This window comes from Lutzomyia longipalpis, chromosome 4 (assembly GCF_024334085.1).
Source record: "Lutzomyia longipalpis isolate SR_M1_2022 chromosome 4, ASM2433408v1".
Taxonomy (NCBI): domain Eukaryota; kingdom Metazoa; phylum Arthropoda; class Insecta; order Diptera; family Psychodidae; genus Lutzomyia; species Lutzomyia longipalpis.
Window position 1 is genome coordinate 20,331,451 of NC_074710.1, and position 24,295 is coordinate 20,355,745.

At 34.7% G+C, this 24,295-nt stretch overlaps 1 protein-coding gene across 27 annotated transcripts in view; it reads left to right on the plus strand.

Moving 5' to 3' along the window:
- The window catches only part of LOC129794686 (protein muscleblind), a 279,292-nt gene that overhangs the window by 60,814 nt on the left and 194,183 nt on the right, over nt 1–24,295 (plus strand). For 26 of the 27 annotated variants that reach the window (XR_008751068.1, XR_008751070.1, XR_008751069.1 and 23 more), the window contains one exon: nt 3,258–4,127. Coding sequence is in view for 24 of the 27 variants with exons in the window: in XM_055835524.1 (XP_055691499.1) it covers nt 3,939–4,127 (189 nt within the window). In the remaining 3 variants the exon portion in view is untranslated. Of the gene's footprint in view, nt 1–3,257; nt 4,128–16,049; nt 20,859–24,295 lie in introns of those variants that run through there. The other variant, XM_055835529.1, reaches the window with a different exon arrangement.

Below are 24,295 nucleotides of genomic sequence, written 5' to 3' on the forward strand. Positions count from 1 at the left end.
GTCAAATCACGAGGAGCGGAATGTCATTCATGGAACGTTTTACTATTTAGTAGATCCAACAAATAACTTACAGAGAAACTTTAAAAAAAAGCTTTTTTTGAAGGCAACAGCTGCGACGATAAACTCACGTGCTTTGTAGCAAATATTTATTTTAGTGGACCCATAAATACGAGACTTTGTATGAGATCGACAAAGTTGTTGAAGACGAACTTTAGGGGAAAAGCAGAAAATTTTTAGTAGCAAATAGCTTTCATTTATGCTTGTGAGTGAATTATATTTAGGGGAGACCGGGGCAAAAACAAAGTCAATTTGCATAAATCCTTATCTGCAGGATTCCCCAAAGGCAAGAGAATTTCCTCGATAAGTCATTTTCATAGGAAATTTCCTGGCCTACAACTTTGTCTCAGACCGCTTTTCCCTATCTCCACGGGAAATATGAGTTTTCGAGTTTTTCCTGAACCCTTCCGCTTCTGACTTTTTTTTTTAACTCGAAGGGTAAATATAGTCACCAGCGGGGTAAATAAAGTCGGTGGAATTTTCCAACATTTCCAAGGATTTTCCACCTGAGAGATTGATAGTAGTTGATAGCTAAACTTCTCGCCTTTCGGTCCGCTACAAGGAATTTCACTTTTAGACCCACTAAAACAGAGAATTTTGCGATTTTCTCAATCACAACATTTTGCGTCAAAAACGTTAGAAAATATGTCAAAAATTTCGAAGTTCCACATGATTTACATTGGTAGAATATATTTACCCCAATGATTTTTTTGTAGCCCAAAAATGCATATACTCCTTCTTTTCAAGCATTTTTCTGTAAAATTTTATATCTTAAAACATTTCTTGTCTTTTTAAATGGGATTTATTTGTTAAAAAGCTTCGCCTTTAGGCATTAGCAAGAAACTAATTTTCCTCAAAAGAAATATTACTTAGCAGCCCCTTGAAAATTTTCCCCGCGAGAGGCGTCAAATTGATATAATTCACAAATGTGACCGTGAATTGATATTTTCATCGTGATATTTGTCGCACTGTCTTCTTAATTTGCTTCCCACTGTTCCTCCGGAGAGACATACAGTGTGTGCGCGACATTTAAGAGTCACTGATGATGCAATCAATTGAGAAGCGAACGTACGATAAAAAGACAAGCTGTTTGACCTAGAAAAGCTCCCATAAGAATATTTTTTCGGGGGGACAGAGAGTCATGTTAAGAGAGAAAAAAATTGTATGCAAATATTGGGCCACTCCCGATTCAATTACACGTTCGTCGTCTGGAAAATTATTATGCTACAGTGTGTGGCTAAAATGTTTTTCTTATATGTTGGACACTCTTTGTCTCTAAAGGGAATGTATTTTTTTTCCTGGGTAATTTATGGGGAGTTGCTTAAATACTCTTTATAGGAGATTTCCTTCCTTCTTTCTTCCATCACGTTTCTCCTACTTCTACTTATATACCTCCCCCACACACACACTCCCTTTGGATTTTCTCGGTGGCTTTTTGCAGAAAGAAAAAAGAAGAAGGAAAAAATTGAGGCGAATCGATCGGTTCATTTATTTTTATGACTCTGCAGAGTTTGACAAACAAACACTGCTTCGAAGACTAATAACTACGAGCTGAAGGAAATATTGCGAAGAGACAGTTTTTCGGAGGGCGGGGGTAGGAATAACCAGGGTGATTTGAGGGTGGAAGGGAGTATGGAAAAGTGATCAAATTTCGCCTCATAACTGTCTCCATTGGATTAAATTTATTGACGAGGCTATTTTCGATTAATGGGGTGAAGATCTTTCCTTTTGGAAAAGTTAGAAAACCAGGGCGTGTTTCCACACACACACAGACAGCCCCATTATATTCATTTGCAAATTTCCCTGTGAGAGAATGTTTATGGGATACTAATTAATTTAATTAGCCAGCTCTCTCTCTGCTGTTCTTGGAACAACCATGAGATATAAAATAGATGAAAATTGGTCTATTGGATGAAATTCAAGACAGATATTTTCTTTTCAGCTCTCAATTACTTGAAAAAATAAATAAAACAAATTTGTTTAGTTTTAAACGGTCAAAAGGAGTGTATGCAATTTAATGTTCTTGTATGCTTTATGATGAGCCATTGCAGATCAAACGTTGAAAATATTGTAAAGAAATTGAAAAAAAAGTCTAGTAAAGATTTGCTAAAACAAACACAATGCAAGGTTTTTATATTGTGTTATTTCGTACATAAAGCATATGCATCAGACTAAGATGCAATTTAATTTATATCTTTGATATTTGGCGTATTTTTCATTACCACGAAAATATTTTTAAACTTCTGTCTGAACAATAGAAAAAAATGTCAATGAAGCACTGCGACATATGCTTTATGCACAAAGTAGTTTTAAGGTATAATGTGACACATAAAGTACAAGATTTATTCGTCATTCAAAGTCTTTCCTATTATTTATTTATCAAAATGCTTCAATGGAGCGGTGAATCATTTGCTCCATACAGAAAAATAAATTTCAATGAGTAGAATTTAAGATTATTAGCAAACTTGATAAACTTTTTAATGTTTTTAAATATAAGTTAAATTTCATCAAAGAAGCACCACTGCATATGCTTAATATTGAAAATATATGTTATGTACAATATAATTGTATTTTTTTTTAACATAAAGCGATTTATTAGTGCTTCAGTGAATAATATATTATTGTCAGTATTGTTCATTTTCGAAAATGCTTCAATGGAGCAGTGAAGCATTTGGTCCATACTGAAAAATATAAATTTTAATGGGCGTGATTAAAGTTTTTTGGCAAACTTGACAAACTTTCTCAAGCTTCTATCTATAAGTTAAATGTTGTGGGAGTCAAATAAGTTAAATTAATGAAGCACCACCGCATATGCTTTATGTTGGAAAAAAAAGTGTTATGTACAATATAATTGTATTTTTTACATAAAGCACAAGCTTTAGTGTTTCGTTTTGTTCATAAGTTAAAATGTTTCAATGGAGCGTTGAAGCATTTGCTCTATACACAAAAAAAATTCTTAGGGTGTGGATAATGCTTCTTGAGGTGATTTTTCTCCATTATTTTTTTCTAAAAGAAAGTTAAATTGATTATCTGTCTTCATCAATGTTTCCCAACACAATATTCTCTTCAAATTTATTATCCCCAAAAATTCCAAAAAAAATGCATAAATTCCTTTCTCCGAATAACCATAAATGAAAAAGCTCAGCTATGTACCTATGAAATAAAAATCTAATAATTCCCTTTTCTTATTAATCTTACAGATCAACCTTTGACAACCTTGCCCTGGCTTTGCTGTAGAGCTTTTTCAGCTGATGGAAAAGCATCTTGACGTGACAGAGAAAATTTTCCAATAGTGAAAGGCTACAAAGGAAAGCTCCCGAAAGCTCCCCCATAGAGACACTCTGCAAGCTGACAAGAAACTGCTTCTGCTTTGCCATATAAACAACCCCCGTGGAGAGAAAGTTCGTGCGAAAATCTCTTGAAATTTGATGCTGTGAGGAATTCAAACTCTAGTCCACAAATTTGCCATCAATTTTCGCGCCAAAGTGGAGGATTTTGTTCTTTTTCATTGCAAAAGTCCATGAGAAAGCTTTCCGACAACGAGAAACTTGTGATAGAGTGATAGGAAAAGCTCCTGCAGGTTTAACAACAACAGTCACAGTTTGAAAACTGCCAAGAAAAAGTGCTGCGAATTTTTTTTCGCAAAAACTGAGAACATTAGAAAAGAAAATTGAAGAGAGCTTTTACTGAGAAAGCTCCTCAGCCATAAGAGAGAGAGAGAGGAAATAGGAAAAAAATAAGAGAAAACTCTTCCAGCAGCGAAAGCTTGCATTGTGAGGTAATAAAAGAAGGTGTCGCGAGTGATTTTCGCGTGTGTCGTGCGTGAGTGATTTCACAAAGTCATCGTTAAGAGAAAAAAAAGAGAATTTAAGCAGAGAGAGATGGCTACCATGGTCAATATGAACAATCTTCTCAACGGAAAAGACTCACGCTGGCTCCAGCTGGAGGTTTGCCGTGAGTTTCAGCGCAACAAATGTTCACGCCCGGACACTGAGTGCAAATTTGCCCACCCACCGGCTAACGTGGAGGTCCAGAATGGTCGTGTGACCGCGTGCTACGACAGTATTAAGGTACGTTCATTCACCATCAGTCTGTCTCTCTTTTTTAATCATCAAGATCATTTTTCATTTGGGCGGGAAGGGGCACACGCGACTGTGAGACGCGCGCGCGCTTGCCAAAGAATTCAAAACATCCAATTGGGTGCGAACGATTAGGCATTCTTGGTGCAATTAATTGATTGACACGAGCGTGAACTTTGACGTAAAAAATTCCATTTGATTAACACGCACGAGATTGGAATCACATCAATTGATTCCTCCGCAACAGATGCCAGTTGAAGTGATTTAAGACCCATTGTCGCCTTGAGTATTTAGTACAATTTTTTTCGCAATGAGAAATTTGAATGTTCAATTGAAAAAAAGGAGTCTATTCACTTTACGAAGTCAAGATTTTTTTTACAAAATTCTTTTAAAGGATTTTAAGATGAATTTCAGCGTAATAAATCACAGCTAAAATTTAAAGTGAAATTAAAAAGAACTTTTTTCTCTAGAAAATCAAATTTTACAATATTCAAAATCTTTAGAACTAAATGATAGAACAATTTTTTTAAAGTATCAGGGAAATTCACTACAGGATCGTAAAAGAAAGACGTAAAGAAGTAATAATGCGTAAGCAATTAATTTTTATTTTCATTTAAAAATCTTATAAACGTAAATGGAATATAGTGAGATTGATTAACATTCAAAATTATTAAATTTTTTCAACAGTTTTTTCGTGATAATTACAAAAAGAATATATTTTGAGGTTATGTTATACAATCAATATTACAAAGAAAATTACTTAAGTAAGCTGAAAACGTTGAAAACGTAAAATAGTCATTGAAAACTAAAATAATCAGCATTCGAACAGCGAAATCGTAAATACAAGTTTGTAACTTGAAGTTTAATAGTAGTTTTATGTTTAAATGTTTTTCTTACATTTTCTTCTTTAAGAATGACGTATTTAGAATAAATGGCAATGATAAACCCTCTGAAAGTTTTCTTTCATGCTTTTAAATCATTTTTCATCCAAAAATCACCACAATTCCTTATTTTTTGAATCGCAAAATTTAATTTGAGGTTATGTTAACAGAAGCATTTTTCTCCACGCAAAATGTGCATAAAAAAAATCAATTTTCCTATGAATTTTCAGCTAGAAAAGCATTCAATAGCGTGAAATTGAAGCTCTCAGGGAGTTTTCTTCGCTAATTTTTCCATTAATTTTTTAATTTTACTTTTTTGAGCACAAAAATAAAAAGTGAGATTAAGTTGGCTCTAGAAAAATATTCCAGAAATGTTTTAGGAAATCCCCCTAGTAGAGACGTTATTCAAAATCCTCAGTTGCTCGTTTTAAGCCATTAGAAAAACAACAAAAAACCCTTCTTTTTTATTGATTTTTAAGAAAAATAATGAATTTCTCTGCGTAGATACGTAAAACTTAAATGAAACTAAGGGGAGAGATTTATTTTCAACAATTATAACAAGAATTTACGATTTTTAATTTTAATTTTTAAGAACATGAATTGTAAATTAGAACAACTTCCATGCATTTTTCTTATTTTTCTTTACGCAATAGAAGAACTCAAAAAAATCATATCTTACGCTTTCTCAATTTTTCTTTTTATGCGCGTAAAAACTCTTACGCTTTCAAGTGAATTCCCCAATATTTTAATTTTTTTTTTCAGTACAGTAAAAACAGAATTTTCTTTTTCCTAACATTTGTACATTTTAATTAAATCTCCTTAAATAAAATAATTGAAATATTGTGCTGCAATGCAAAACCACCTTGAGTCACAGAGTCGCTCATAGAGCCAACCCTTCACCCCCCTCCCCCTTAAAAAGCTCCCCATGATCTCAACTTGTGAGTGAATAAATCAATGTCATGTTGAAGAATCAAGTGAATTTTGTCGAGTTTATGTTGAGTCGGTTAATTTATGCTTCCCATAGCTCTATAGAACGTCTCCCTGGAGGAGCTTCTCACTCTGCTCCCAACAGCCCTCTGTAGCCCCAACATTCGTATATTAGGCCCCTTGTGGATGAGGCGAAGGGATGGTGGTGGTGGGAAATGTGAGAAGCACATTTTAAAGTGCAATCATTTGAATTTTGCAATTTCAATTAGCCCAATTAAATTTCTCTCCAGGGGGTAAAACGTGTGCAAAGGGTTTGGGGCACAACTGCCAGAATTAAATGCTGTGACACTAACTTTTGTCCATATTCTTCGCCTCCTCCTCCTCCTCTATGCAGCACAGGCATTGGGAAATGCATTCCCAGCCATTTCCCTAAACATCATGATGAATTACCAAATTTATTCACTGCAACAGTCAGCATATTTTGCCGGGAAAATCTCCGGTTCTTGGGCTCTCTCACACATTCGAGTATGAAATCAAGTCAATCAATTTGAGCTATAAGAGATGGTCAATTGATTGAACAATTGAATAGTCTGTTCAGACACACACACAGCCCTACGGCAAGAAATACTTCAGAAATTACATTCAATATAATTAAGTTGATCTCTCTCTCTGCATGATGAAGAGCACTCCCTCCTGTTTTCGATCGAAGTTGATGTTTAAATTTTTGGGGTGTCGTTCAATCAATTTAGCCAAAATTGGAGCTATTGATGGTATTAAATTGACGAGGGCATACCTCTGTGATCCCAAAAAATCAAAGCTTCGTTTCTTAGGGAATTAGCATAATAAACAAACGAAAATCAATGGTCTTGTTTTGATTTTTTAATCAATTTTCCGTTAGATGATTTTCAAACTTTTCAAATAATTTGATAGCCTGAAGAATGTCCAACAAAAAAATCGAAGCGTCACTGGAAAACGTTGATTTAATGGAAAAGTTCTGATGAATAAATAGTTTTAAAGAAAATCAACTCTCTTTAAATTTTTTAATCAATTTTCTGTTAGTTGATTTTCAAACTTTTCAAATAATTTGATAGCCTGAAAAAGGTTTTAAAATAAAATCAAAGCGTTGCTGGAAAACGCTGATTTATTGAAAAAGTTCTGATTGTTAAAAAGTTTTAAAGAATAAAAGAAAACAATTAATAATTTAGTGATAAAATCGCGTAAAAACGTTAAAGTAATATAAAGTTCGTAGTAATCAATACGCTAATTTGTGTTAAAAGGTCCTCACGTTGTAGTATTCCGAGAGTCCCCTACTATTTCTTTTTTAAGGGAAATAATAATTTTTGTATAATTTAAGTTGACAATATGAATTTATTGGGACTTTTTAAGTAAATTAGATTTTTTTATTATGAGTCTAAAATTTTTCTTTATTTTCAAAAAAAAGGAGTTTATCCGTTTTCTCTGTGATTCTTTCTTCAAATTCTTTATTGGAAAACTCTTTTTTCGATAAAATAATAAGAATAGTACCGAAAATGATAAAATTGCACCAAAGATTTCTTTAAAAAATACAAACAGTGACGTCACCTATTGTATTTTTATCTCTTTTTAGCATGAAACATGAAAATACATTGTTGAAACTTATCGATGAAACATGAGCGCGAATGTTTCACACAAAGAAAAACGTCATTTTCCTTACAAATAAAGTAAAGAAATTCAATTGAATTCATACCCAATTCAGACAAAAGGGAAAACGAGGAATTGAACAACCACTAAATCCCTCAAGTCCCAAATTGATTGCATTCCTTGCAGAAAGGGAATCAAACTAACTTCCTGCTCCCCCTCATTGAATTTTTTTTTCTATTGTAAAGGCAGGACTTTCTTAGCTCTCTCACTCAGCAGAAGTTCTGTGTGAGAGCAAACAAATTGAAAATGTTTAAATCTAATTTTCCACCCTGTCGAGCGTCATCAGCTGCCGTCGTCATTCAGTGTAAGAACACGCGGGGGCGGATGGGAAATTTGGTCACCGCCCGTATTTGCAAAATTCCAACTGCAGGTAACAAACATTTCCAAAAACGACAATGGGGGTGGTGGGCTGAGGGGGGAGGTTGACAACTCACCCATTTGTCTTCATGTTTACCCACAATTCCCGCCATCAAGTTCAGCTGGGATGGCCAATCTCTACAATTGCCACAATCTCTTCATACCTACCCGAAAAGCATTGTATTTTCCTCACAATTCCAACATTGGCGGCTCTCCTTAATTAACTATATGGGGATTTTCTTTAATGCGCATTCAGGTAACACCAAGATTGGATTAAATTGCCTTTTGTTGAGTAATTATTGTGAAAAGAAATAATTTCATTAAATCAATTTAATGTTTATTTGCCGTTAAATTCAAATAAAGAGAGAATGAAAATTTCTGTTGGCAAATGAAAATTTTCTACTATAAGTAAAAGTTTTATTCTGTCAATTAAAAAATTATTCGGTTAGTAAAAAAACTATTCTGTCAGCAAAGAATTTAATTCTGTTTGGAATGAATTCTATTTTTTCTTCAATAGTATTTTTTATCAGCGAAAAATTCTATTTTGTCAGCAAATGTTATATTCTGTCAGCAAATATCAAATTTGATGTTAAAAAGTTCTATTTTGTCAGCGACAATTGCATTTGGTCAGCGTAACATCATTTTGTCACCAAAAAATTCTATTCTGTCAGCAAAATTTAAATTCCTTGAGCAAACATTCTATTCTGTTAGAATATATTCTATTTTGCCAATATATTATGTAAGGTTCTATTCTCTCGAGAAAATTTCTGGATTTGACGTCAATTAATCCCATTTTGTCAGCGAAATTTAAATTCTAAAAGCAAACATTCCATTTTGTGAGCAAGGAGTTAAATTCTGTAAGCAAAAAGACAAATTTTGTCAGAAAACATTCTATTCTACAAGAAAACAGTCAAATTCTGTCAGCAAAAATTAAAATTCTGTAAGCAAAAAAAATCTATCTTATCAGCAAGCAATCTATTCTGCTTTTAATGCAAAAATACTTCTCTTTTCACTTGATTTAAATATTCTTTTAATGATCTGTAATCTTTTTCTTTTATAAAGAAATTCACTAAATGTAAAATTTTTCAATAAAGCTCTTCAGCGTTGATTTCCTCGCAAGAGTGAATAATCCATCAAATTTTGAACTTTACGTGGCCAGTAAATTTTTCTTCTTCAAAAAAAGCATCAAATTTAATGTGTCATAAAAGTATTTCTTAAAGCAACTCCCCCCTTAAAAAATATCACACTGTGCTGAGAAAAGCTCTTGGAGGAAATTCCTCCCATCGCTTTTCTGTATCATTTTCGCATTTGGCTCTGTCAATGGCATTAAAGCCCAAAAAAGAGGAGATGCCGAAAAAGGAAATCCCCATCCCATTTGTCACCTCTTTCGCCTCCATGACTTTCATCCTCATCGCAAGGAGGAAGAAAAATTCCTCAAGAGCTTTTTTTTCTTCTTTCTTTCCCTCTCTCGCTTCTGGGGGGAACTTTCCATGGAGGAATTTGATAAAAAGCTCCTCCTCCATTCAGTTGTTATATATGGGGGAGGTTAGAAAGGTGGGTGAGCACCTGAGGAAGTGGTACAATGTCCGTATATGAGAAAAATGTTGTCCATGCATTGAATTTTGCTGCAAAAGATTTTCCATAAAAGTGGATAAAATGAATGGAAAAAATACCCCCATCATACCGGGCGGGGAAGGTAGATAATATTAAAATTCTCAGCGTCGTTTGATTAAATTGACCACCCCGTGGCTGGGGGTAGCCGATGCTGAAGGCGAAGGGAGAAGGACTTTTGGAAATTGTGTCAGAAAACATCATTTGCATTTATGAGACAACAATTTGGCCAACAGCCAAGGCGGCAAGTTCACTCGATTTGATCTGCATTGAAAATTTTCCACCACCACCGCCCTCAACATCGGCAAAACATGCCTAAAAGCTTTACAAGCTCTAAAAGCTTCAATTCCCGCCTTTTTTTTCGTTTGAAATCTCCCCAGCAGGTCAATTTGCTTGTGGCATGGTGCCCCAGAAAAAATCCTCAACAGGGTGGCAGACAATTGACCTTTTTTGCCACACTGAGAAAGTCTTCTAACAAATGCTTGAATATTTGTTTATTCAAAACTTTAAGAGAGCTTTTTTTTCATCCATCCCACATCGAGAGCTTTTTGATGATCTCTCGTATTTGCAAATGTGTGTTGAATGTTTTTTCCTCGGTCTGACAAACCTCAAAGTGGACACTTCACACACTTTGTACCTCTCACCGACAGAATATTTCTGCGGTGCACTTTTTGTGCGTAAAAATGCGTGGAAAAAAGAATGAAAAAGGTAGAAAAGCTCACCCAAAAATTCACGGAAATAGTACATTCTGCAGCATTTGAATGTTTAAAAACAATTTATGATTTGAAGTCCTGTTTGAAGTGCTCATGGAGTTGATTTAAAATTTTATGTTTGTACAATAAAATGTTTAAATTGCAACCGATTTATTTACACGTTCATTTCCAATTTATTTATTTACAAAAATATACTGTCAATATAAATTTCGTTTGAGAGCTACAAAATCGATTTAACCTAGCCTCCGTATGTTGATTTGTTGAATTTAAAAAAAAAGAGAGGACATAACGATAAAGTGGATTTTTTGAAAATATTTTAGAATTTAAAATAAAATAAAAAAGAAAAATTAAGTTAATTTCTGTAGGCTTTTTAAGTTTCTCAACTGGGTTATTGAAGTATGAAAGGAGAATATCGATTTTGCTAAGGAAAAATCCTTAATTCGATAAAATACTTAAAACAACAAAAGAGAATAGATTCCTTAACTTTGCTTACGAACTTTTTAAAGTTTATACATGCAGTGCCGAGAAAAATAATAGGACTACTAATATAGGTTTTAAAGGTACTTTAATCCCTGACTTCAATCGCCAATATCTCAGGCTGTGGACGACCGATTTTGGAAAGTAGCATAGATTCGGAAAGCTCCATTCATCCCCTTTCCAATGATGGTAGATTTTCGAAAATCGGTTCATCCGTTCAGTTTTGGTAGATGATTGAACTGAAAGTGGCATTTTTGGTATGGGTCTACTTGAACGACTGTCAAAAATCAGTCCGTCAACCGATTTTAATCACCCCGGCAGTTTTGGACAAGGGAAGGATGGTACTTTCAGAGTTTTTTGAAATTTTGAAAATCGGATACCCAGAAAAAAAGTTAGGCGGGTTTTTATTTTTATTTAAAAAAAATTTTTTCGTAAGTTATATGCCTTCAAACTTTAACAAATTAAATTGAAAGTAACATTTAAAAAAAAATTAATAATACCTTTAAAAGCTAACTTATATTGGTGGTCCTATTATTTTTGTCGTAACTGTATACAGCAACTATAAAACTTTTAAAAAATCTACAACAGAATAACTTATGATCGTTCTAAATTAATTTTTTAATTTTAATTTGTAAAATCTACTTCTTCAAAAAAAAAGTAATAAGCCAGGTTAAAGTTATTTTTATAATTAAACAAAAAAATAAAATAAAATTTCTACAACTTTTGTTGTGGCTTTGAAAAAGTTAATAAAAAAAATAATGAAGAGAAACTTTCCCCAATTCACCCTATTCTCCCTTTTAAATTCCATCCCAAAGTTGATTATCATACAATTTATTATTATCATAGAAATCTAGAGAAAATATTTTCCACGTTAAACCACAATTTTTTTATGAATTTATGTAGTAAATAATTCCATATTCTATGTTACTGAATGAGAAAGCCACATATATATTTTTCCTATAACGCTTTATTCATTTTTTTCCCTTTTTTATCAATATATGAAAATTTCTCGGCAGTATTGTGAAAATTATGGACTGTTTTGCAGTATATGGTGGAAGAGAGAAAAAAAGTCCCTTCTCGCAAAACTCTTGCACAACATATTTTTGCGTGTTTTGCCGGAGTGTTGAGGAATAATTTTCGAAAATAATATCCCTTCGTGAATCACACTGACTTATTTCCATACGGAAAATAAGCCATTTTCTCGGCTGACGGTGCATGGACTAGGGTAGAAAAAAAACAGCCACACGGCGGAAGGCTTCACCGGAAAATTTAAGGGATTCCCGGGTGGAATGGGGGTTGACGCGCAAGCTGGAAAAAAGGGTTTCGGTGGGGTGGTTGTGTGTGCTTTGAAAACATGCGACACAATCCAACAAATATTGTGTGCTGAAAGTGTTGCAAAGACCCTGGGTGGGGGGGTTAGTAGAAAATCCCCCACCCCCCATTCCCATCACAGGAAAAATTCATTTTTCTCCACATTGTGCAATTTTCCACGAAGAGTGAGCTTTTTTTTCGGGGGGAATATATGTATGTGCCGTTTGCCTCTTGTATGTGCATTTTATTTATGAGCAGCAGATTTGTGCGGCATTTCACCTCTTGGCGTGCGACGTCTCGTGCCGGAAAAGTGGATGAAAACATCCCCCGTATGAAACGAAAAAAAAACCATCCACCCCCAATTGCACACTACAAAACATCACACGACGACTCCGCACCCCCTGCAAAAAAAAACCATCCACAAGAATACTTTTCTGATGCATATGTCATGTTTCTCCACCCACCCTGTTGGGAGGTTTTTTTTGCAAAGCAAAATAATGCTCTCCATTGCACTTATAATTCTCATGATGGCTCACACAGTCGGAGGGATCCATCCAAACACTGTCGTTGCAATTTCTTCTCTCTCTCCCTTCACACGTAAGGGTCGATGACAACGAGGTGGTGGTATTTTAAGCGTCAGATTATTTCCTCCAACTTGCACCATGGCGATACGAAAGCTCACCCGCATTAGAGCTTTTCCCTCAGCCCTTGCCTCACATCCACCATATAAAGTTAGTAGATTGAAGATTTTCGTCGGGAAGATGAATCATTGCGTAGGATTTTATTCACCCTTCATTCTTGATTAACTGCAAACTGTCGTCTTTCACTGGGAGCTTTTCCTCCATCCCCCATCCCTCGTGAGAGATAAATACCAAGCAATTTCGAGGGTTTACTCCTCCTTTTTTCATGCTTTCACAAATCTCTCATAGATTTAGCCAAACATAGGTACCTTTCCAATAATATTTAAAATAAAAAAAGATTCAGAAAAATATTTCTGCGCCATTTTTGTCACTTTAAAAAATCCCTAAAAAAATTCTCCGTCTCCATTTGAAAATAAAACTCACTCTTATCGCAAAGAAGGTATCAATTGAAGCACATGGTGGCGTTCTGGATGAGATAATGATGGGTGTTTTACATTTTGTTATGCATTCGAGGGAAAATGGGTCTAAAAAGGGCGCATTTTCGGGTGCCCTGCGGGCAAATTGTGTGAGATTCCTCAGATGGGGAGGTGGATGGCGTTTCTCTCTAAACTCAAACCAACACATTGATTGATGACAAATTTCAAGGGGAAAGTGCGCCCTTTAGACATGGAATGAATGTGAAATAGTTTAATTGGGGGGATGGGGTGCGAGCATTTTACCCCGAAATCCAATTGATGAGTACACAGAATTAGCGAAAAGAGGGATGAAATTGGATTAAATTACCAGAGAAATTTTAACGTACATACAGTGGAGGTCAAGACAATAGGAACAAAGTACAAAATTTGTTAACAAGAAGTTGAGACAATACATTATAAAGGTTTTCCCTTTGAAAGGTACAAAAGAATGGTTTTGATTCCTTGAGATGATATAAAGGGTGTAAAAGCATATTCAAGGGGCTATGCTGGAAGTTGGATTTAAACTTCTCAGAGGCATAGCTAGAAATCTGTTCAAGGGAATGTATTTAAACAGTAAAGATTTGTTTAAATTTAAATAACATTAAAAATTAACTAAGAAATTGAAATCTAAGACAATCTAAGCTTCTAACAATTTATTACTGTAATTCTAACGTCAGACAATTATTTATCATTATTTTCTTCGAAGTTTTAATGTGTTTTTTAACGTTTGACGTTCATGTACTTTGTTTAACATTTATTTTAGAAACTTTACATTTTTTTTTTCGTCTGATATCAAAAATTTAATGTTTTTTTTTTTAAACTTTTTTTTGTTTTTCTTCTAAAGTTTGACGTTCCTTTTCCTATATTTATTCTTTTGTAACCTTTCATATTTCTAATGAATGATATTTCCTATTTAAAGTTTGACGTTTCATGAAAATGTCTAACGCTTTTTTTCTAACGTTAGACATAAATTTTTTAAATGTTTGACGTTCCTTGTCTGAATTATGACATTTTCTTTAATTATTTGACGTTTCTGATGATTGACTAAATCTAATTGAATATTTCTAACGTTTAACGTTTACATTTAAAAAATAATTTAATCAAATAATTTTTTCTACATTTAAAAAAAAATTTCTACTTTTAAAGCTTTTCAGTAATTTTGTTTACCCCGTTTACCCTCTAAAGAAAAATCTTCGTGTGCTTTAGCATAATCTCCTTTATTACTGGAATGAAAAATAGCAAACTTATTTTCTCCCATTCAGGCTCTATTTCATTGCCCTTCAGTGTAGATTAAAAGAATCCTGTGGGTGAAAATTAAAGGTTTCAAATTCTAAAAGGGAATTTTTTTCCATTCACCCCCAGGGGGTATATGGAGGAATTTTATAACAATCCCCCACTAATTAGTTACAAAAATCACCCATTTTAGTATTCATTCCGCATTCCATTGGGGGGTGCTCTGGCGCTCTAAAGGTATATGGAGAAATTAATTCCCCTCATTGTCAATTATTGGATACATTTTTCACGCAAAACACCGAGATTCACATAGCTAGGCGTTGTGGGGAGGCGGCATTGACGCGCCTCCCCTCTTTGGGTATTAGCAAAGAAAACGCATCAATTTCGATACAACACTAATTTCAATATTATGCGCCATCACATCCTTTGAGCCATCGGCATGCTTCCCCACACCTCCGTGGAATTCTCATGGAGATTTCCCCAATGAAGCACCACACAAAATTATGTAAATCCACTCCCCCTCCGGAGGCCACGATTCACCCCCTGACATCCATTGAATGGTGATGAATTGAAATGATGTCCAAATTGTTTGTTCACCACTTTGCACGACCCTCCTCGCGATTGGAAATGCGCCACCGGAAGGGGGCATACGTACATATTTATTATGTTTATGTTGTTCTATGCTATCTATGCTAAAAGGTACCGCAATGCTCTAATATGCGGTTAGAAAAAAAATCAATTAAAAAAAACCTTTTTTGATAAAAAAAAAATTAAGAAAAAACAAAGCGCCAGGAAACTGCGGATGAACGTGCGCAGACTTCTTAAAGACGTCGTGTGCGCGCGCAATTGAAGAGAAAATCCCATGATTATTGCATAATGATGTATTATTATGTTGTTGGCGGTTTGCAAGTTGGAATTATCCGCATCTCTGTTTGCGTGTGCAACGCATCATACACATAAAGTGGCTGAAATATGCTACTTTTCAGGCTCTTTTGCAGTCGCACTTCATCATTTTTTTTTCTCATCAGCCCGTCATCTGCCTCTAAAAACACTTGTCGGTGCACTTTGTCGGAGCAAAATAGCTTCATTTAGAATTGTGTGTGTGTTGTGTGTGTGAGCAGTACTTTGGCATGCCCAACATAATGTTGTGGTATGAATTGCTGGAGATAAGGGTTGTTTATCTTTGAGTTTATATTCGAAAAATTTAATAAATTTTTAGAAATAAACCAATTTTTTCATTTTATTTTAAATCTATTTCTTTTTTTTGTAGAGTTTGTATCCGATAAGTTACATTTTCCCCACATTTGTTTATTCACCATGCAAATTCACCATCTTTGCTATCCCGTCTCGTATTCGGGTGCGCGCCAAATTCAAATCAATATATTTTTTTATTAGTTTCCGTCGAGTATTCTGAAAAGAAAAAATACTGGAAAATTCTTTACATTTTCTGAGGTTCCCTTGTGTTAATGCCTCTCGTTCTATGAAGTGTTGTATATTCTTGAATTCTATGTCTTACAGAATTTTATCCAAATTAAAACAATCTTCACTCCAATATCATTATTAAAATTATTAAATTTAGAAAATATCTCCGAAATTTTATTAAAAGTTTTCTTTCTTTTCATTACAGGTAAGAACTACATACTTCTATTCATACAATTTAACTTCTCACAGCGGAATGGAGAATGCAAGAAAATTTGTGAGTAATTGAAGGACATTTCTATGCTGATTTTCTTCTTCTTTTCCTTGGAAATCATTAGTATATTATGAAGTGGAAGAAAGAAAAGGGAATCCAATTAAATTTCCTTTCTCTTCTGGATAAAATTTATTTTTATCAAAGTTTTTTTTCCAAAAGTGGAAAAACTTTTGCCATTCCGTCAATCCGTATTGGCTCAGGATATTATTTCCTTTTTCGGTTAGATCGAATGTTTTTTTTGGGAAGATGAAGAAGGAGAAATGTGCAAGAGTGTAGGGAAAAATTTATCATCTTCATTCTTATCACGTAGTCTCGGGTTCTATTTGGACAAGCGCACACACACTCAAAATCTTCATGAAAATCTCTGTGAGCAGGGACACAAAGATTCTTCCCTCGTACTTCAATATTCTCTCTTCTTATTTCTCCCAAAATATATCTGAATTTTTTCTCCTCTATCGCAGTCTGTTTTTTTTCTACCTCCTCAATGCTTTACCTTTTTCCCTGTCTACGGGAGGGTGGAAAAAAATTGAGATGAGAAGACTGCGAGACGACGCTGAGAATGATAAGAAAGGCACCTTCTCATTATCTCTCCGGTCCATCCTTCGTGGGCAATTTTTTATCAGAATAATATTCTCATCCTTCAGGTAGTTTACCGGGAGAGGGGTGGGGGTGCCCCTGAGATAGCAATTCTCAGTGATTATCTTCATTTTGAGGGATGATCCCCGCAATTGTTTGTTTATTTACCTTGTCCAATCATTTTTTCCCGTCTCTCCTGGATGGAAATGAAATTAACTTTTCTTATATTTACGTTGAGGTGGGTTTTGTGTATGTGTTGAGATGAAAAATTAGAGGGGATGCTGTGCGATGGGAGGAGAGAGCTTTTGAGCTTTTTCTTCTCACGCTGATTAGGCAGTGTGTTGCGCTGTGCCATCACAATTAGCCTCTTGCCATGTCAGGTGGAATTATGAGGGATGTTTGACAGTTAATTATATCGAAGGCTCGCCCCTACCCTAAAGAAGAAAGGGGTTGGAGATTTCCCAGGAAAAATTTCCCATTAAATACTTACGTGCTTAATAACTTTTTAGAAAATACACATACCAGCAAAAAGTTTTCGGATGTGAGAAAATTAAGGAAAATTTCAAATGTCTATTGCTCTGTCTGTGGAAAGGTACATATCTCACCTTTCCAAAAATGGTAGATTTTTCAAAATCGGTTCAGCCGTTATTTATTTACAGCCATTATGGTAAATCTATGCGAGATAACGTTTTTTAGTTTTTCAAAAATTTTCACTTCAACCTCTTTTATATCAGTCTATAGTGAACCGATTTTGACAAACAAACTGTTGCTGGAAAGGTAATTTAATTCCCTTTCTAAAACTGGTAAATTTTCAAAAATCGGTTCAGCGGTTCAGTCACAGCAGCTATTTTAGTGAACCCTTAAGTGAATAACTACATTTTTGAGTAAATCTCAGGATCCGGTTAACGGATTTCAACAACTTTAGGTTCAAATAGTAGCTTAACTTGCCCTCTATCTTTAAAATAAAACTCGGCCGAATCCATCAAAATCCATTAAAATTGTTCTTAGAAAATACTCAATTTTTGCTCAACCGGAAACTTTTCACAGGTGTCTTTGAAATTTTAAGAATTTTTCACCAAATTTCAAGGATTTCTTCATCGAAAAATACGACCAATTATCCATTAATAAAATAAAACAAAAAGGTGCAAAAGAACTTCAGTGAAAGTCATCGGAAAAAGCTCAATAAGTTTGCATAAAGTTATATTTTAAGTAAGAATTTTTGCTTGGAAAATCTTCTCTTGAAGTTCTTCCTGCATGTGGTGGGGTCGGGGATGCAAAATGAGGATTTTGGGATTGTAAATATACGTGCAAGCCAAATAAGTTGGGAAATTACCGTGGGAAAGCTTTCGCATAGTTGCGAACCACCACATTCTTGGGAGAAACAGCTAACCAAGCATCTTTTGGGCTAAAGGGAAAATTCAATTGCAAACTCAAGTGATTTTCCTCAGTGAGGCCTTCACTTTTCCTCCTCCCCTCCGATCTACCCCCATCGATGCCATGAAAATCTTGTCGACTAATCAGAAGGTGGGAAAAGTGGAAACTTTTCGGGTGGGAAGGGGGAAACTGAAAGGAAGGAACTGAAGTGGAAATTAGTAAAGTCGACAGTGAAAGCTCAAGATGGAGCTTTTTTTTTAACTGGGGGGATGTTTTTGGTGGGAGAGGCATGAAAATGGAACAATATGTGGTCCGCAGCCCTTTAAGGAAACCACGTGCGAGGTGATTGTGTGGCAAATACGGTTTCGTACCATATGTGAAAAGCCTGGGTGTCCATTAAAATATTATTTGGCAATATAAATAATCAAGAGATAATCTTATAGTCATCAGTGCAGTGGATAATAAATGCTCTGCCCAACCCCATATGACTTTTCCCCACAAAATGGGCTATTAATTGACTTCTCCACCACTCCCGGTTATGACTCTCCATCCCCACACACCTTGACACCCACGTAAATTCCCCTGGATGACACGGGAGACACCATGGAGTTGACCAGGGCGGGGGGGAGGTGGTGAATGATGGAATTATAATCACAACTGCAAACTTTGTGTATCATCACAGCTTCGTATTTTCCCAGAGAAACACACGATTTTCTCTTGAGGGAGCACACCATCCTCCGCTTGACCTGATACATTGGAGAGGAGCGGGATTGTGCAAATATGTACGGAAAATCATTTTATTTCATCGCCCCATCACCTCGGCAATTTACGCAAAAGATACCCATCCAGGTTGAATATTTACCGTTTAATTTGTCAATTGAAATTATACCTACATACATGTGATGAATATAGCTATGGAGAAAATGGGGTGAAAGGGGCTGATTTTAATTGAAAATTTTTAATTGCTTTTTGAATCCATTTTCCAATGCAAAAATTTGTATAAATAATAGTTTTGAAGGAAGTTTAGCACTTTATAGACTTTTTAGTACCTTTTCTCATTGTATTCAGTATACTTTTCAGCTAGAATTTACTGTTTTTCGATAGAATTTAGTTAGTACTTTTTCGGCTTGAATTTATTCGGCTTTATTAAGATTGAATTACGATTCTTAAGATTCTTAAATTCAATAAATAAAAATACTAAATTCTAGTCGAAAACATACTAAATTTTAGTCAAAAATATAGTAAATTCTAATTGAAAAAGTTCTGAATTCAATCGGAAAAGTACAAAATTTAAGGCGAATATGTACTAAATTCAATCCGGAAAAGTACTTAAAAAACAGTAAATTCACACAGAAAAAAGTAGTAAATTCAAGCTGAATACGTAATGAGAATATTCAGATCTTTGGAAATATTGTGATTATACATTCATCTTTCGAATTTTCGCCAAAATAGTCAAAATATTCAGCAGAAAACACTCCTTGTTAGTAAATCTTTCGTAACGTATTTAAAGGCTAAGGATAAATTGGCGTATTTTGCTTATTAAAATGAACTACATGGCAGATTCTAATGTACCTACAGAGGAACATTTTGGGCTGCTCTAAGCTTTCACGTCCCACCACTCTGTAAAATTTACAAAATCTCATAAATTTCTCGTTTAAATAGCTTCTCATTTTTCATTTAAATTTAATTCTTGCGAGAATCAAGAAAAGAATAAGAAATCGCCGAAGAAACTCCCCCCATTTTCGAAATATTAATCTAATGAAGATTTTTCCGCCTAAATCAGGGACCAAACTCCTTTGTGAATTCATCATAACCGTTTATGCTTTTGAAAGTGTTTTATTATACTCTAATCTACTCTAAAATCCACTACATTTTGTCTGCAAAATAACCCGGAATTGATGCAAAAGTGCCCATCTCTTTGGCTCAGCCTCAGGTATTGATTGGCATGAGATACGGGGGGGGGGGTGTCCATACAGTGCAGGAATTTTCGTCATTTCGCACACCATGAAAATTCAGTGGAAAATATTGCCGTCGTAATCGTTAAATCTCTCCATCCGCCGTGACTAATAGTCTCATTTCTGGGTCGATTGTCGGCATGTTTTCCATCCTCCCCCCGCACTCTCCCTAAAAAGCTACACAGGGTGAAATGGAAAATTGTGACTCCCATTTATGACCCCCATAGACCATAAGGGAGTGAGAGGAAGGGAGGAAGGTTAGAAGGATAAAATTCAACTGGACCACACGCATCATTTTGCACCACAATGAAATGGTCTTGAGTAATTAGCACATTACATTTTATTGATTCTCATTCTCCCTTTTCATTTTTTTTTCTTGCCCTTGCGCGCCCCTTCTTTGAGGGGCAATCGTGCCCTTTGGGAGATTTTTTTTCCTTCTGAGAGGGTCTAATTTTTATTTCCTGTGAGGGATTTATAATGACGCCCCTAAAAATTGAGGGGTAGACGTTTTGGGGGTTTTGCTGTGAATTTCCTACGAGAAATTGCTGGACAATTTTCGCCCTTAGGGGTGGAAAAAAGTTGACCCTTTTCACACTCTGGCAAATTTTATCCTTCATCATGGGTTTGGGATTTCAAAAATAGATTAATTTTATTGATTTTTTTTTCTAGAGGGTCAAAAGGATGGATTTTTTTAGTTAAAATTCACAGCACAACATTTGCCTCATCCGGAAAGAAATATTTTTGATTTTTTCCAGTGAAAATTTGCAAGAATTTCCCAATTATTTGTATATTCTCTCATTGAAATTCAAATTAAATTTTCAAGAACAGAAAAAGAAAACTCCCTGAAAACTTCCTGTGAGGTGTACTTGGGGGGTGATTTGATAGTGAATTAATGCAAGAAAGAATACTTTCGTAGTTGCAATTTCCCCCATTTTGAATCTTTTCGGTGTTTGGCAACAATGAGGTACACACACAGGGTGGCGATGGGAAAGGGGAGGGAATAGAGGTGCGGGGTAAATGGGAAAATGGAGTCAGTCGGTGCGAGAGCAAACAACCCCCTCGGGATCAGTCAGTGACAAGATTCATGGCCTCAGACGAGGTAAAATGTGCCAAGTCAAGAGGGGTTATACTGCAGCTCTGTAGACCCCCCCGCCCAACACCAACCCCTGAGGAGCACGCGGCGAAAAACCCTCCAGGGGGTTGTTCTCCCTCCTGTAAGACACAATCTTCCTCTTTTGTCCAAAATATCTCACATGCCCGATCTCTCTTTTGCCACCCCGAAAAATTGGGCAGAGAGAGAGGACTTCTTTTGTCCTCCGTGCGCCACTCTGCCAAAAATATACCTACACATACCCCCGGCACAATATATATATTTGCACTCTTTCAAGGGGATAAAGTCATGGGTGGGAGGGTTGGTACGATGGGGAAAGCTTTTTGTGCCCAAAAACATCTCATTTACATTAATATTCTGTATCAGTTACTCTTTTCCACGCCACCCCCACACCCCCTGTCTCTTAGGATTTTTAGGGGTTGATTACATTTTGGCGGCTTTAAGATTTTTCTTTGTGTTTTTATTAAAAGTTTTTAAAGCGTTAAATTACGAATCATAATTAGGTATTTACATCAGATGGAGGCAATTTGGAATTTAAAGATGCTTAAACTAGATATTAACTTTTTATAGGTCAAACTTTTGTTTTAAAGGGTTAGGCTTTAGTTTTATAAGATCAGACGTTTGAGGTTTTAAGGTTAAGATGGGTTGAATTGCAGCTGAATGCAAATTTTGAATTCAGTCTGACCTAAACTGAAATAAAACTTGAGCTCACTTTTAAAATTAAACTTGGGTTGAAAAAACTTAGACGGAGATTGAAAAATTAAATCTAGTTTTAGAAATTAAGGTCTAACTAAATAAACTTGGACCTAACTTAAAGAATTTGAGCCTTCCTTAATAACCTTTAGCTAATCTTTAAAAAAAAAACTAAGGCCTGATTTAATAAATATTTGTCCTACCCTAAAAACACCTAACTTAATTCATTTAACTTAAGCAGAGTTTATAGCAGAAAACTCTAGCTTAAAAAAATTTTGGCCTAGCTCAAAAATTAAAAGGTTCTTCAAGAAAACATAAAAAAGATTTAAAAAAAAAACTAAAACCTAGATTTAAATACTTAAGTTTAGCCTAAAAAATTAGACATAATTAATTAAAAATTAGGCTTGTGTTTATAAATTAAGGCTTAGCTTTAAAAACTAAAGTCTGGTTAATAAAAAAAAATCTAATAAAAAAGCTTACGTAATAAGCTTAAATTCGGCTTTTAAAAAATTAGAGCTAGCTTCAGAAACTTAAACCTAATTAAAAAAAAACTTAGGCCTAACTTAAAGACCTTAAGTTAGCTTAAGCCAGATTTAGTAATGAATTTTATACAAAATGAAGCTTAAAATAAAAACATAGAATTTTAATTAATAAAAATACAACCTATTCTATCATTTCATTTCTATCATATTTATCGTATTTACCTACACACCTATCTATCTATGTATATTCTAGGCGAACACCTTTCCTGGTAATGATGATGACGTTAAATTGAATTGAATTTTCAATACAAAATAACATTTTAGATTTTTCACCTAACTCCCTCATACAATATTTTCATATATTTGTTGTTCTCTCACAGAGCTTTCGCTTTATACCCCATCCCCGCAATTGGCCAAGCTCCCATAAAGTCCAACCCCATCAGCCCATCGGATTAAAATTGCATCTCGCGCGCATTTTCATACCAAAATAATTACTACGTGATGCTCCACGGTGTGAGTCGATTATATTCCAGATTATCACATATTACACAACCCACCCAGCCCCTCCCCTCCCTTTTTGCATTCTCATCGACCGTGGAAAATTCAAAACCTCCCCAAATGTATTCCACCCTCCTCCCCTACGCTCTACTACATTTTACCCCGGAACGACGACTATCCCGGGGTGTATATGGTGGAATTTTCTCGGTGTAGTGTGTAGTGGCCCAGCTGCACGGAGAGCATATTAGTTTGTTTATTATGATTCGATGCAAACGAGAACAAATTGCATTTAACTTTTGTCCATGGGCCTTCCGATGGGGGAGCTTTTTTGGAGCTTGTCTCCTCGTGAAACCTTCTGCGGGAACTTTTTTTTACCCCCAATTTGGGTGATTTTTTATAAGATATTTAAAATTAATTAATATAATATTTATTCTTTTTATCTATTTAAATTATTTTTTCTATTTTTAACAAAAAATTAGAGAAAATTCTAAGCAAAAAAATTCCAACTACTCGTGTTTATTTTCAAAGCTCATTCACCTAATTTTCCAGGAGAACAAAGAACAAATGTATAAAAAAATCAATGTTAATTTTCACAAATAATTGATTTTCAAATTGAAAAATAATTGCTTCACAATAATTTACATTTTGTTTCCTCTCAACCCCTTTGGGAAGCAAATAATTCAGTGGAAAAATTGGAATTTAAATTAGATTTGCTGTGTGTTTTTTTTTGCAATCAAATTTAAATGTTTTTAATTTGAGTAATTATTTTTATAATGCTCCCAATAGATTGATTTTTTATTTATTATTTATGCCTGTACATTATTTTTTATCCGGAAATGATTTTCCTGCGGTTCACTACATGATAATAACGATACAAAAATACTTTGACAACAAAACACAGATGAAACATCAGCGCTAATGTTTTATGAATTTAAAGAAAGGAAAACAAAACAAGTTCAAGTTTATCTATTTTTCCCAGCTAATTTCAGTGAAAAAAGAAAAATTTCTTTAAAAACAATTTATTATTCCTCGTTAGACTCTTAGAACGTTAAATAAAATCCTATATTGCTAAGAAAAAAAAATCATTTTAATTTAATTTAAGTTCAAAATTAAAATTAATTATAAAGATTTAATAATTGCACCCAAGATACCCCATTATTGAGCTATAAAAATGAATAATTAAAAAAAAAATAAATGAAATTATTAAATTATTCCCATCTCAAGCAACTCAAGAGATCTCTTCAAGTCCATGGATGATAATTTTCAAATAAGCTTCTGTTGAAATTAAAGATTTCCCACCCAACGAAGCAGAAGAATATTTCAGGGAAAATATCGAGAAATGATTCTGAATAATCCGTGGGGGTGATGCTACGGGGGAAAGAGAGAGAGAGAGATGGAGAAAAGCTCTCTGCACAATCAAATATTTGCACAGACTTTCATTCAATCAAATATCCCCGCATGAGAAGAGAGCTTCTCAGCACACAGAAAGCT